The 16428-nt window shown below is 42.1% G+C and overlaps 1 protein-coding gene across 1 annotated transcript in view; it reads right to left on the bottom strand.

The window, feature by feature from the left end:
* Window positions 1–16428, bottom strand: part of LOC108787458 (vomeronasal type-2 receptor 1-like) — a 40704-nt gene that overhangs the window by 14680 nt on the left and 9596 nt on the right. The window contains exon 2 of the mRNA XM_018557029.1: window positions 13167–13342. Coding sequence (XP_018412531.1) covers window positions 13167–13342 — 176 coding nt within the window. The remainder of the gene's footprint in view (window positions 1–13166; window positions 13343–16428) is intronic.

Genomic DNA, 16428 nt, shown 5'->3' with positions numbered 1-16428 from the left:
TACTGGCCAGTTAAAATGCAGATATACCAGCACTACATGTAAAAAACAAAAAGTATTTTTTCCTGAACTGGACCAGTACCTTATAGACCTCATATCATGGAAGTTTATTTGAGCATGTGTTACCTCTAAATTTCTCCAATAAGTAAACATTGATCCACACTAACAACCTAAGCATTCACCGGGTCTACTACCTCTTGTCTCGATTTAGTCTAGAGTAATAATAGTAGATGACTTGTAGTGGGAGCTCAAATTCCAGCAATTACCTGAATACTTCAGAGGATGCACATGCATACATGACCTGATATTAGGGTTAAAGACATTATGTGGGACAGTTTATGATTTTAGATACTGTAGTTCACATTGGTTTATATTTTTATTACTAGACTTGTTAAATGTTTATATGCTGACACAGAATTCCAGCTGCCTGGTGTACCCTTTGCTGTCTGTTCTGTTGGGAAGATTTTTCTTCATTTTCTCTAACAGTGACACAAGAGGAAGTAAGAGAAAATCTCTAATGTGAAGGGAGATACCCTCCTAGATAGTTGTCACATGAACACGTGTTCCCATTGGGAGATTTCCCCTCCATTGCAGTTCTGGTAAAACTGTAAACTTTGATTTTCTAGGTAGCAGGTAGGCTATACTCCCTGCATGTATATCAACAAATGAATTAGAAGTACCCATCAATTGCCTTAATGGAAACCTGGCATATATTTTAGGCTTGTAAAAGTCCTGCCTTGGAGCAGATAACACAATATCCCAGTTATTACAATTTTCATTTAGAACCTCCCCTCCCCCCTCTTAAAGTAGTTTTACTTTGTTTTTGGGACTTGACTTCTCATCTAAGCCACAACAACATGACTCTGCAGAGTGAAGGTGTCTCAGAGGCCAGTAAGGACAGGGCCATTGGACAGGGGAATGACAGTTGGCAAAGTGCCCTGTTGAGACCCTGGTTAAACCAGGGCTCTGTAGGGTCTCACCAGTACCAGGGCCCCGTAGGGTCTCACCAGGGCTCTATGGGGTCCCACCATGGCTATGTGCGGTTTCAACAGCCTGGTGAGACCCCTCAGGCCCCTGGCGAGACGCCAAAGAGCCCTGGTGAGAGCCCACAGCGCTCTGTTAAACCAGGGCACTGTGGGTTCTCACCAGGGCTTTGAGGGGGCCTCACCCGGGTAGCAGGACTCTGTGGGGTCCCCTTAATTCTCTTTAACTTTGTTGTTTCACTAACCTCTGACTGCAAAGAGTTAGGTTAGGTCAATCCTCACCATACGCCGTAAAGTGACTTACAACAGTGTTTTGGTAAGCACTCCCATGCATCTGTGATGGAGCAAGCCCTACAAACATACATAATAGACTAAGAGGGTTATTCACAAAGCTGCCGAAGGCAGCCGAGTGAATGACCGACCCGAAGTGAAGTGAGCCGAACGCTGTTCGGCTATTCACTTCAGGCTTGCACGGCTGATTTTAGCTGTACATCGGCTGAAATCAGCCTTACATCGGCTTGCTTCGGCTGGCTTCGGTTCGGCTGAAAAAGCTCAGCATGTTCAGCTGAGCCAAAGTGCAGAAGGAGTTCGATTCAACATCTGGATTGGCTGAGCCAAACCTCTGGCAGGCTACTCGCTGCCGTTCGGCCCATTGTCATAGGGGCCGAACAGCAGTGAGTGAATAGCCGGAGCTACGGCTGATCCTTCGGCTAGCTTTGTGAATAACCCTCTAAGTTTTGCCATCTGAATTACTGCACCTTAGCTGATGCCTTCAGTTACTTTCTCTGTCAGTTAGCCTAAAAGTAGGTTGCACTACAATCTATGGTAGATCAATGCTTCACAAATAGATGATCATTTTTGCTGGCAATTGGAATGCGTGATACCTGCTGCTAGTTTATATGCACTTGCGGGTATATGCGGGTATCAGAAATATCTCTGGGAGATGTTTTGATAAGAAGAAGTTGGTGATTTTTTTGGGAGTACCATGGAAAAGACTGACATATCCACACCTCCACCTCTATATGCAATGGGGTTCAACAGAGTGCAGCAACAATGTTACACTCAAAGTGAGGGAGCTGTATGTAGACTGTACCTAGTCTTACAAAACTCAGTGACAGACAGTGATTCTGTGGAAGGGGGAGTAGAACCTAGTGACACTACAAGTTAGGTTCTATTCTAACAAATTAGCATTCCATCTAAAAATCCCAACTTTTATGTCCACAAGGGTGTCTATTATAAAAGGGGAGGAATGTGAAATAACACAAAACCAGTGGGTCACAATCTATTGTATTGTTTCCAATTACATCTTCTAAATTAGTGTAATGTTATAATGGATCTAATGACAAACAATAAATGGAGAAGTAGATTTCAAAGCCTTTTATGCGCCAGAAAATCAGATTTGGACCTCTTTAGTCAGGCACCTATCCTATCAGTACGTCACAGAACCACCATGACCACCATGCTTCTGCTAAGCTTTATTGTAACTTTCACAATTTACATGCATGGCCTTTTTATTTATGTATGTATGTATGTATGTATGTATTTATTTATTTATATCCTAAAATGAGGAATAAGACTTTTAAAGCAACACTCAATTCCCCCAAAAAATTATTAACACTAAACTGATCGCAGTTATATCTAAAGGAATATAATTAAATAAACAATTCCCCTTTAGACTGGATTCACATTGTTCTGTGTGCATGCAGCCTGCTTAGTAACACACATGCATTTGGGCCTATATAATTTCTATATACCTCTCACAGCAAAAACCGGAGTACATACAGGTGAAACTCGAATAATTAGAATATTGTGCAAAAGTAATTGCAGTACTTGCTGCAAAAGGGGCCCAAACCAAGTACTGAGTACATATGCATGCTTGTACTTTTCAGAGGTCCGATATTGTTCTATGTACAATCCTTGTTTTATTGATTGCATGTAATAATCTACTTTTATGAGGTTGTGGAGGTTGTGGATTTGGGGGTTCTTGGGGTTTTCATGAGCTGTACGTTATAATCATCACAATTATGACAAATCACGTCTTGAACTATCTTGCTTTGCATGTAATGAGTCTATCTCATATATTAGTTTCACCTTTTAAGTTGCATTAGTGAAATAAATGAACTTTGCACGATATTCTAATTATTCGAGTTTCACCTGTAGGTGTGAACCAGCCACATACTATAGGACAAGATGGGATTTCTACTTGTAATGCATTTTCATGCTGCAAAATGTATTAGTTTGGCTGCATGAAGGCAGACAAATGTGAATATCCTCTTAAAGTTTTGTAGCCTTCTTGGACCAATTGGGCATGCCTGGCATGTGTAATTTACCCCTACAAGTGCCTTATTATGCTGGGCAACTGTCAATGTTCTTGGATATTTTTGAAATGCCTAATCTAAAATATGGAAAACATACAGGGCTATTCACAAAAGGTGAAGGGTTTGAACAATCTAGGGCAAAATAGCTGATTTGAAAAAATTATTCAATTCAGCTCACTTTCCAGTTCATCTATGTTGTCCTAGATTGTTCACTTCCCTTGCCTTCTCCAAAATCTTCACCCTGATAATGAACAGAAATAGATAGAAATAAGTTATTAAAAATTCAAGAATATAATTATATTATTCCTATTTATGTGTCCGATGCTTAACGTGCAGTGGGTTGTTATTGCACCAAATTATTAATTTTAGTAATCTTTGTGCAGCAACAAGTTTGCTGCTTGTGTAACATGCAATGGGTACAAACAGTCCTAATTCCATTAGGGGCACTTACATTGTCAAACCCCCAAACTGTTATTGTGCCTCAACTCACATCGCCTGCCTTCTGAAGTACAACTCAACATCTGAATAATGTAACATATAAATGCTTGCTGGAAGCAATGCATGGTGGGATATGTAGTCTTGAGAAATCAAGAAGCATATTTTCCCACTACAAGCTCTGCACATCAATAGGAGAGGAGAGACTGTTGAGCAAAGTCTTACCTGTGGCCACTGAGTACTAGTTCTAATCTTCCAGGTCCAGTAGCTTGCAAGGTGGGGAAGCCGACATCACAGCCAATTAGCATCGAGCTGGCTGTTCGGCCGTCTCAATGCCGATTGGCCGGGAAGCCAGTTTCCGATCAATCAGCAAGGAGCCGGCTACCCGGCCGGCTCGATGCTGATTGGCCAGGAAGCTAGCTTCCCGGCCAATCAGCATGGAGCCTGCTTCCCGACCAATCATGAAGCCAGGAGGTGGGTGGAGCCTGCTTCCCGACCAATCATGAAGCCAGGAGGCGGGTCATTACTCGCTACCAGCTTCCTGATCGCACGAGAAGTTGGCTCCATGTTCCCCTACGGCACTGCCAGTCAGAGGAAATCTTCCTCTGACCGGAAGTTCCGGTATCGGGGAAGGTATCGGAACATTTGGGCGAGTACGGGTACTCGCCCAAATGCTCGGTATGGGCACCGATACTGATACTAGTATCAGTATCGATGCATCCTTACCTATATATGGTATCAAAGATAGCTTATCTTTCCATTTATTCCTTTTATTATGACTGTATATTTCCATAATATCTGGAACATATATGTAGTGTATATCAAGATGAATATTCGTATGTAAAAAAATACTTTGAATTACTTATTATTAATGTCCTGCACTTATCTTCATCATGATGATATACGTTAAAAAGATGAAATACTGTGGGGGGGAATTTATCAAAACTGGAGCAGACAAAATCTGGAGCAGCTTTGCATAGCAACCAATCAGCTTCTCTTTTCAATTTGTTCAAGTAAGGTTTGAAAATGAAAGAGAGACGTTGATTGGTTGACATGCACAGCTGCTCCAGATTTTGTCTGCTCTAGTTTTGATAAAGTCCCTTCTGTATTTTTTTTTGTTTTTTTTTTAAACATCAGTTAACATAGAAGTACAACTGCAATAATCAATAGTGATTGAGAGTGATTACCTATTTAAAGTTAGATTAATCAGAAGCACAGGATATATTCTATCACTCCTTGTCCTGGTGGGACAACATACAAATGTGAAATATGGGGGCTTTAAAAAAAAAGCTCTCTCCTACTATTAAATGAGTTTGAAAAGAGGGTTTTAAAATGTGAAGTTACAGGATGATAAGGCTTTAGGATTAGTGAGTGTTCCCTTGCCTGTTCTGTAGACCAGGGACGTGTGGTCAGAGGAGGTAGGTGAGGCAGAGCCTTACCTAGTACTATGGAGGAAAAAGCTGTCAGCTTCAAATCTGCAGAACAGACTCCACTGCACGTCACTGCTGTAGACAACTGATGGTAAAGCACATGCTGGTGGGCCAGAAACACCATTATATATAAAGCTTATGAATTGTTGATGGAGTTGTCTTTTAGGCTGGTTTTATATCTATTAGTTGTGTGAATTAATGCAATGTAGGTTAACAGGTTAATAATATGTCTGTGCTGTGGTTCATTTTGAATGTCACCCCAAGGCACACTGCCAGTAGCTACCAGCATATACTGGACATTGCGGTATACTGTGATGCCTGAAAATGGAAAGTGTACGTTTTTTTGTACATTAAGTTTTGCTGCAGGCCCACTCTAATAAATAATGGACTGTCTTAACATAACATGGCAAAACCTTTATTAATCCTGGCAGTGGGGCTACACCTGCACTGCAAGGGTTAACTGCTCATTTTTGTCTAGGTGCTAAAATAAAAAAAAGTTATACGAACTGCCAAGCTGGCTCCCTGCTTCTTCGGTCTCTGAACAGTCTCTCCTGCTCCACTGCAGTGATAGTATGTCCCTATTCGCAGTGTGGCTATACACAGAGCATCGAAAGTGATGATTTCTGGGACCTTAGACCAGTGGTCCCCAACCCCCGGGCCGCGGACCTGTACCGGTCCGTGGATCAAATGGTACCGGGCCGCCCAAGGAACATTAAATTATTTCCATTGTATTTACTGTGGTGTATTTCTCTCGGGTTTGTCCGACTTTCCAGGACGAGAGGTTAACCGGGAGCTGAGAGACGTCACGAAAAGCCGCACCAATACCGCGCATGCGCAAAATATCGTGATATCGGGGCGGTTTTAGGTGACGTCTGGAGCTGAGCGGCTGCAAGCGGCAGTGGCGTTGTAGCTTTGGTAAAGAGAAGGTGTGTATCGCTCTTCTCTCTGTTCACCGGTACTTTCTCATGTTTAACAGTGCTTGGTGTACGTGTATATTGTGTTTGCTCAAATTTAACCCACAAATTAGCAAAAATGAGTACAAAACAGACGTCGTTAGAAAGTTTCCTTGGGAAAAAGAAAAGGCCCAGTGAAGAGACAGAAGAAGGGCCTTCAACATCAAAGAAACATGTAACTTTTAACAGACAATACCATGAGTCCCACTTGAAATATGGATTTATCGGGACAGGTGATTCCAATCTAAAATATAAACAATCAACGTCCCCTCGTCAGCGGGCCGCGGTAAAATTATCAAACGTTGATTGGTCCGCGACGATAAAAAGGTTGGGGAGCACTTAGACCACTGCAGCGGAGGAGGAGAGAGGCTGGAAGGACCAGTCTAAGAACAAGCCGGCTCCACAGCTGAGGTGGGTATCATTTTTTTTAGCACCTACACAAAAACGAGCAGTTAGCCCTTGCAGTGCGGGGGTAGCTCCACTGCAAGAGTTAATAAACATTTGGCCCGGAGGACTTATTTAACAGAGAAAATGCGTGTGGTCTGGCACGTGCATTACACACAAGTGTAAAGGGGCCCTTAGGACCTGTTCCCACTAGCTCATCACACTAGCTGCCACAATGTACTATCCCGTCTGCTAAAACGCAGCATTCGTAGTATTGCACACTGCCGGAGCTGTCACTGCTTCCATTTTCCTTTCTTTCTTTTACAATACAATGTGTACACTACATTCAGAAAGTCCAAAAAGTTCGCGAACTGTATCTGTGGGGGTGGTTTTCTCTGCCTTTTCTCACTTGGTTTGTCTATTTAAGTCATTGCATTGTCATTCTGAGCCTGATGAAGGGGACTTTGTGAGGCCCTGAAAACGTTTGTATTTGAATGACAAGCATGTATCATTAAATGGATTTTCTTCATGTTTAAATGGTGTGCTTGTGACATCTTCTGGACTTTGTGAATTCACGGTGCCATCCGTGGTCACTTCAAGCACCCGCCTGATTTACAGGTTTATTCTTTGACTCGGTAAGGAGTGCAACAGGACATTTCTATATATACACTACATTCAGGTCCCTACAGTGCGGTGCGTTGTGCTGCCATGCGGCAATCTGTGATGGCATGCAGTGCATTTCAATCAAATGCAGAATGTTTGCATTTTTTTGCAGTGCACCCCCCAATCACATCCACATTGGGATGTAAATGGGACACATAGAAAACAATCCTAGGCTTGAGCACTGTCAAAGTGGCAGAGGGGTATTGCAACTTTGGTCAACTGTACAGGGGGATTGGAATGCTTAGCATACTATGTGATAGCAGAGGTTGACTGTTATGCAGCAACAGGGCAAATTTGCTTTGTGTTGACTATGTGACAGATTAACTTTAAACCCTACACATTTTTCTTCTGAAGCACTAGTTTAAAAATAGAGACTTAGGCTTGGGCTGCATGTGCAAAAAAATGAAATTGATACTGATTTAATATGATGGTGAGCAACAACATAGTTGAATCTCTCAGTAGCAATTAAATCAACCACACAGCCCTATCCTTACCTCGTGTGCTGCTAATATGATGCTAATTGGACAACAAGAAGTTAGATCATATGTAAACCCTAAATATATTCGTTAGTATGTTTGGCATCATGTCTACAGTGTTCTTAAGCAAGCCTGCTGCAGTTTTTTATGTAAAGACCCTGCTAACAAAAGCACTTCCTGTTGCAAGCTGACAACTCTAAGCCACTGCCTCACAATTAGCAGAACCATTGTCAGCCAGCCATGCAAGCCCTTTCAGTTGGTCAATGAGCTGTCTATCTAATAGACCTGATAGACGGCCCAATAACCAACTGAAGGAGCACACTGCAAATTGTGAGGCAGTGGCTTAGTATTATCATTATGCAGCAGGACGTGCTGTTACTTGCAAGGTCTCCAGGTAAAATTACTTTGCAACGGATTCACCAAAAAATTATTTGTTTAACAAAACCCTAACCTCACTGGTGGCACTTTTAATTCACTGCTGTTTAGCCTGGGCATCATAAGAGCCATGCCTGAGGATACCTTTGCCTTTTCTGACCTTAATGGACAGCTGCCAGGAGATGGGCTGGATCCCACTGGCCGGACTTTTGCCTTGCAAAATGTTGGATTTCTGTTGATTGTCACCATGGCTGGACTTCAGTCCTAACCCATAGACAGGTAGGTTTAGGGTGGTGAGTGCCCTGGGCTAGGAAGACGTGAGCATGTAGTGCAAGGAGAAAGAGTGAAAAGGCTGCTGAGCAGTGTTATGCTGAGCAATGAGAGAGAAGTCACAAGGAACATTGAGCCAGGACAGACAGGCTGCTGCTGTGAGCTCAGTTGTGTGCCAGGAACTCAGGGAGCATCAGGCTCCATTCACACTTGAGCGGTTTTCCGTGCGTATTCGGCCGTATGAATACGCACAGAACTGTGCTAAACATTTTAAAAAATGCATTGCAATGTGCAATGTTCAGACTATTGCGGCGGCCACGTGGTACAAAACCGCTTGTCCCGCAAAATAGCACAAGTGTGATTTTATGGGCAGATTCTGAACGTTCCGGCTATAGTAATAGCCATAGACATGCGTAATACGCGTGTATGTTAATGTTTGCACGGTTTCGTTTCCGCGCTGGTTTTTTTAGTGCGCAAAAACAAACAGAAAACGCTACCGCTATGTATGAATGGAGATTCAGGGTGTAGAGAAAGAGAAGAGTGTTGCAGACTGAGCTGCAGAGAGGAGTACCCTGCTGCCAGGATTACAGGGCTGAGTTGTACTGTGCTGAGCAGGGGCCTGGAGAGAAGCAAGCTGCTAGGTATGTAGAGTTGAGCTGCAGACAGCAAGAATGCTGATTCTGGAACCAAGTTGCAGTACTCCTGCATCAATCTGTGGAGAGGAATGAGAACTCCAGAGAGGGAGAAGGCCGCAGATCCAACCGGTGCAGGGTTGAGTAGGGAACTCTGTGTATGACATCACTTCTCCCCTGGCCTTCACGGGACAGACCTTGACCAGCATCAGTTGTGAGAGGCCATCTGTGTTCTTCTTTGGACAGCTTAGGACCTTTGGACCACTCCCCAGGATTATAAATACTCTGTTAAAGAAAAATGCTCCAACAGGATTTACAGACCTGAATGCCAGCAGACTGGGCTTTTAACCCTCCACTGGCTAGTGGCTAAGTCAGAGCTTTAGAACCATAAATAGGTCTTACAGTTGCCAATTATGCCTGGATAATATTGTACCATTTTCTTAGACCGTTGCTAGTTGGCCTTGATTGTCTTGTTATTGTTATACTGCTTTTATCAAACTTTTCCTTACAGGGTTTTTCGTTTTATCATCAATAAAGCTCATTTTACATTACAGTTGTGTCAGTGAATTTAGATTCCAATACCACTGTGGGATGGCAGAAGGACTATGCTAGGTGGCTTCTTAGGGGGTGGCGCTATACATATACATTGAGGCATGATGCCAGACACAACACCACAATGTGCCCAGTGCTCTCCTATCTCTTTCCTTTAATATTCATATATGTGTATTCATCACTTCATATTCCCCTTCTTTCATTCACCTCTGTGCCAATCACCATTGTGTCTCCTCTCCAGGAATTCACTCACTCGGTTTAACTGACCTCATATTGCTAAGAAGGTCAGAGTTTGTTTTCTGATTACATTCCTAAGGCCTCCTTTTAACCAGGTTCAAAATAGGTTCTCCTCCTTACTCCAGCATCACACTATATACACTTTTCTTTATATGGTATACTTATTCATGTGATCCTGGAACCTGGTTAAAAGGAAACCATAGGAATTAATAAGTAAGTTGTGACCTTCTTAAATTTTATCTATAGTGTAGCGCTAGCCTTAGAATCCCCAAGGCAATGGAGAAGCCAAGGCCAGTGTAAATCCTTCCCTCTGTGCAGAAGCTTCCTGTAATAAAGATCAGTCACTGCTATTCTCTATAATTGTGCAGGGTGACTGGTCTTGTATCTGCCCCCACCTGTAGTTCTCTGCAGGCAGCCTGTAGTAGGGGGACCTTCTGAGTCCTTCCCATAGCTCTGCTCAGGCTATGTATAGCCCTGTAATGCTGTCACTCCTACTTATGCAATAACTGGGCGTGCAAAGGCAAAGGCTCATAAAGTGGATTTATATCATTTGCAACTGTTGAGGAATATATTTCAATTTATGTTTATTGCCCAGAATCCAGCTTTAAGCCTATTATCACTGTTTCTTTTCTAAATTGCAACACAGTGCATAGTTGCTTTAACCTGGAGCACAAAACCACTGTAACACCAATGCATTATAACTTCTGCAATGTAACAAAAATAAAGTATGTGTATAGATTACATTTTGATTGTTTTATTAAAACTCAGTGGATGTAGTTCAAGCCGAGCTGTTATTCTGGGAGGATACAGAGGGATTCTTATAAACAAGGATGGGGGAAGCAGCTCATCTCGCTGTAATTGAGGGTTGTACTACTTAATTATAAATTGCAGCAAGCAGGCATAAATCTCAACTGAATATCACAACTGTCTTAACGCTGTATATCAATGTCATTGAAATCAAATCAAATAATAGCTTTTTACCCTATATTTATTGGAAATTGGTGATCTTTACATTTCAGTAAGGTGCACTCATAACAAACAATAACATTTTACATTAGATTTTGTAAATGGACATATGCGGCTTCATTTATTAAACAGTGCAAATAATTATGATGTGCAGTAGCCCACTGCAACCAATCAATATTAGCTTTTTGCAGTTTAAAAGAGTATTAAAAACGAATTTCTGATTGGTTACTGTGGATGCTCAGAATGCATTCTAATGGTGCTAGTACAATATTATAGAATAGTCGTTTGGGAGGTTTGGTATGGAGTCTTCATTGCAGTCAATCAGTCTTTTAGCTTAGCTAGTATATGTGTAATATAATATTACAAATAAAAAAGTTATACTCACCTGAATCTTGGAGCTGGCCAGCTGGGACAGCGCTTCCTCCTGCCTATCTCTTCCTCCACTGCAGCATTGGTATGTCCCTCGGTGTCTGCATGTCCTGTGTATGGAACATGATAACTCGTGGTCCTTAGATCACTGCAGTGGAGAGGGGGAGAGGCTCCAGGGACCGGTCTAAGAGCAAGCCAGCTCTAATGATTGCGTGACTATAACTTTGTAATTTTTGAACCTAGGCAAAAAAACAAGCACTAAACCCTTGCAGTGCGAGGGTAGACCCACTGCAAGGGTTCAGAAAATGTACACTTAATTTATATTTCAACATCTCAAAGCTCAACGTGGTATATTATTTTCAGTCACTTTAACTTTGACTTCCTTTTGCAACCTCTCAGGAAAGACTAATCACAAGAGTCCCCAATGGCTCAGCACTTCCTGTTTAAATATTTTCATATGGGAAATTAAAATATCCAGTTTGACACGTTGTAAATATCCTTGCAATATACAGTAGGTCGTGTTTTTAGAGTACTGTATATCGTATGTAAAACCGGTCCAATCTTTAATTATAATGTAAAATGGCAGTCCATGACATAACTAAACATATTAGTGTGCTATAGCAAAATCATCGTAAAGGACCTGATTAGTAAAGGATTTACTAAAATTGAGATTAAGGGAATGAAGTAAGCCTGTGTTTACTTCAAGGATCTGATTGGGGTTCCTAAAAAAAATATATAGCCATAGTATTGCACTTGCAGCAATACAGTTGAGTACTGTCCATGATGCTTTTTTATATTTGCACTGACAGTTATATTTTCAGGACAAACTATTAGGGTGTATCCCCCTCATCTAGGGTCCAATCAGTACTGCTTGGACCTAAGACGAGGGGGATACACCCCGAAAGTTTATCCTGAAAATGTAACTGTTAGTGCAAACAAAAAGAAACCATCACAAACAGTACTCGACTGTGTTGTTAGAAAAACAAGAACTTCTCTGCACGAGATTAGATGAAGGCACAGGCTCATTTCATGTCACCTCTCTTCCAAAGTCATAATACAAAGAACTCTGCCTTTCCACACAACAAATAAACACTTCAGTATATTACTTTTATAGCAATGTATTGACTGAGCAACAGACTTATTATTTCTATCTCAAAGTATAAGCCAAATGTTATTGTAACCAAGATATTATTATACAGACACAGTACATTGCCCTCTTTGACACTGGGTCCCATAGCACTAAGGCCCCTTTTACGCGGGCGCTGTCGGTTCCGATCAGCAGGGGATCCATGCAGAGATCCCCTATTTATCGAAGCAGTACGGATTAGATGTCACTTTTGTGGCATTCATATGCGATCAGTTTTTTCCTCCATCTTGCGATGAAGGAAAAAACTGAATTAACTGGACCCATGTTAGGTCACTGGGTACATGTGCCCATCCAGGACCAGAAAACCAGATGGAACAGAATGCCAATGTGACATATAGACAGAGTCAGTGGTAATCGGATGTAAATGGACACACATCCTTTTTACATCCACCTGCCCATAGACTAACATTGCACTTAAGATCGGACCTGATTGGACCACCCGTGTGAAAGGGGCCTTACAGTTTTCCCTTTATGTAGTTACACATTAATTGGTAATAAATATTATAGTAACATTACAAATGTAACTGCTTAACTAATCTTTTGTTACAGTAGCAGACTGTGTATAACAAGATAAATTATATATTACTGAAACGCATGATTACATCTGATGTAAAAAAAACAGCTGCACTGATCAGACCACAGAACACTAAAATCTGATTGGTTGCTAAAATAATTTATAGTATATGTGATCTCTGCTCTATGTACACCTTTACAAAATAAGTCTACTGGTACATAAGCAATAAACAAAAGCTGGCTAAGATGTGGTGACTTATGATACTCTAATTCTACAGTCATTGAAGATAACTTAGTTTTCAGGTTCAACAATTACATACCCAGAAGCACTGCCAGAGTGCTGTGCCATATTAGACAACACAGAGGCTAGAGTTAAATTGGTGCCATTTATTGACCAACTCATTCAGTGTTATCTATATAACGTTCACATTTCTTCTTGCATCAATATCAGGAAAATTGGACTCACCCTTCACACTTTGGAGACTGGGGCTCCTCCATATCAGTGTCATTGGTCAGTATGGTCCTGAAATGAAAGGGGAACAGTCCTCCGATGATCAGTTCATGGTTTGTAGATTCTACAAATCCGTGTAGATCAAACTTGCCTATCAATCTGCACTCCTGAGCCTGCACATGAAAATGGTCCTGTAGGCAGATGATCAAAGCGACAAGTAGACAGAAGGTCTTGCTGTCTCTTAGAATGAGCATTTTGTTGGTTATGGCGATGGCGAGCACTACTACAGCTAATGTCAGAGATGATCAGTATAGGTCACTGGCTAGCTGTAGAGGCTTCTATCAGTATTGACCCGTGAAGGTGTAGGATAATCCAGGGGAGGTTGACAGATGCTGCTTCACACATAACATGGTGCATTTGTCAGGCAGGAGAGGAAAGCTTTGCTGTCAGCAACTAGTGAATCTGCTGCCTTACCTGTAATAATATTAAATAGACCTGCTAGTGTCCCTAAGGGACTCCACTGCTGTCATGATTGGAGGTGGTTTATGCACAAGACATGAATAGGACATTTTAAGACACATTCAGGTAAACTACAATTTAGACATGCATGATCCAGTATTGTATTAGGTTACATGCACACAGCCTCAAAAAAATGTATTGATTATACTGTACACGCAAGCCTTTTTTGGGGCAAATAGTTCCAATATAATAATCAGTAAAATGCCTGCGTTTAGATGTGATTTGACACGTACACAAGTATGCATTTAAAAGTGTAAAGGTTGCATTACTCCTGCTCTGTTTTAATGTAATTCTCTTATTTGGACTTCATTTACACACTTAGATCTACACGTAAATATGTGTTTACATGCGTACAATTTATGTCCTCAGAGGCAGATTTTCTGATTTTTTTTTTGTTAAGGATCTGAGTGCAGCCAATGTTTACAAACCTGTGCGCATGACTTCATTGAAAACATACCTGCATTCCGATCCGTAAACATAAAACGCTTTGCACTGGGTTTTTCACGGCTGTGTGCATGAGCAGTGGCAGACCTAAGGAACAAAGGGCCCTGGTGCAAGATTTTTTCTCAGGGCCCCCCCTTCCTTCAATGGCCCCCTAACCTCCCCCCAGCTCTCTCTGCACTAAAGGAGCTTATACTCTATTGTCCACCCATAGTCACACACTATTATTTTACATTCATATAGCTCTGACATATACCATAGTACTGTACAGAGAACACTGAACCAGTCACAGCAGTCTCTGTACAGAGAAGCTTACACTCTAATGCAGAATGACATAATCTGAAGAGGACTACAAATCCCAGCAATACATTATAAAGCAATGCATAATAATAGTATATGAATTTGGTACATACTCTGTTCTGCCTCTTTGCTCTGGAATGCCAGCCTGATGTCTTGTACAGAGGGTCTCAGGAGGGGGAGATGTGCGGGCGGCAAAAGCGCTGTAAGCAGGTGCCGGGTGTTTCCACAGAAGGCTGCTGTGCATGACCTAACGCAGCTGAACCAATTTTAAAATGTTTATTTCCAAGCTGCAGAGGTCAGTTGTAAGGCAGAGTAGTAGAGGGTCTCAGGAGGGGGAGATGTGCGGGCGGCAAAAGCGCTGTAAGCAGGTGCCGGGTGTTTCCACAGAAGGCTGCTGTGCATGACCTAACGCAGCTGAACCAATTTTAAAATGTTTATTTCCAAGCTGCAGAGGTCAGTTGTAAGGCAGAGTAGGGAGGTCAGGGTGTGACGCACAGTACAGAGGTCAGGGTGTGATGCACAGTGCAGAGGTTAGGGTGTGACGCACAGTGCAGAAGTCAGGGTGTGACGCACAGTGCAGAGGTCAGGGTGTGACGCACAGTGCAGAGGTATTTTGTTGGTTATGGCGATGGCGAGCACTACTACAGCTAATGTCAGAGATGATCAGTATAGGTCACTGGCTAGCTGTAGAGGCTTCTATCAGTATTGACCCGTGAAGGTGTAGGATAATCCAGGGGAGGTTGACAGATGCTGCTTCACACATAACATGGTGCATTTGTCAGGCAGGAGAGGAAAGCTTTGCTGTCAGCAACTAGTGAATCTGCTGCCTTACCTGTAATAATATTAAATAGACCTGCTAGTGTCCCTAAGGGACTCCACTGCTGTCATGATTGGAGGTGGTTTATGCACAAGACATGAATAGGACATTTTAAGACACATTCAGGTAAACTACAATTTAGACATGCATGATCCAGTATTGTATTAGGTTACATGCACACAGCCTCAAAAAAATGTATTGATTATACTGTACACGCAAGCCTTTTTTGGGGCAAATAGTTCCAATATAATAATCAGTAAAATGCCTGCGTTTAGATGTGATTTGACACGTACACAAGTATGCATTTAAAAGTGTAAAGGTTGCATTACTCCTGCTCTGTTTTAATGTAATTCTCTTATTTGGACTTCATTTACACACTTAGATCTACACGTAAATATGTGTTTACATGCGTACAATTTATGTCCTCAGAGGCAGATTTTCTGATTTTTTTTTTGTTAAGGATCTGAGTGCAGCCAATGTTTACAAACCTGTGCGCATGACTTCATTGAAAACATACCTGCATTCCGATCCGTAAACATAAAACGCTTTGCACTGGGTTTTTCACGGCTGTGTGCATGAGCAGTGGCAGACCTAAGGAACAAAGGGCCCTGGTGCAAGATTTTTTCTCAGGGCCCCCCCTTCCTTCAATGGCCCCCTAACCTCCCCCCAGCTCTCTCTGCACTAAAGGAGCTTATACTCTATTGTCCACCCATAGTCACACACTATTATTTTACATTCATATAGCTCTGACATATACCATAGTACTGTACAGAGAACACTGAACCAGTCACAGCAGTCTCTGTACAGAGAAGCTTACACTCTAATGCAGAATGACATAATCTGAAGAGGACTACAAATCCCAGCAATACATTATAAAGCAATGCATAATAATAGTATATGAATTTGGTACATACTCTGTTCTGCCTCTTTGCTCTGGAATGCCAGCCTGATGTCTTGTACAGAGGGTCTCAGGAGGGGGAGATGTGCGGGCGGCAAAAGCGCTGTAAGCAGGTGCCGGGTGTTTCCACAGAAGGCTGCTGTGCATGACCTAACGCAGCTGAACCAATTTTAAAATGTTTATTTCCAAGCTGCAGAGGTCAGTTGTAAGGCAGAGTAGGGAGGTCAGGGTGTGACGCACAGTACAGAGGTCAGGGTGTGATGCACAGTGCAGAGGTTAGGGTGGGAAGCACAGTGGCGAGG

Source organism: Nanorana parkeri, unplaced genomic scaffold (assembly GCF_000935625.1).
Source record: "Nanorana parkeri isolate BGI_ZX_2015 unplaced genomic scaffold, ASM93562v1 scaffold263, whole genome shotgun sequence".
Lineage (NCBI taxonomy): Eukaryota > Metazoa > Chordata > Amphibia > Anura > Dicroglossidae > Nanorana > Nanorana parkeri.
Note: the sequence above shows the minus strand (reverse complement) of the source record. Positions and strands in the feature narration are given on the sequence as shown.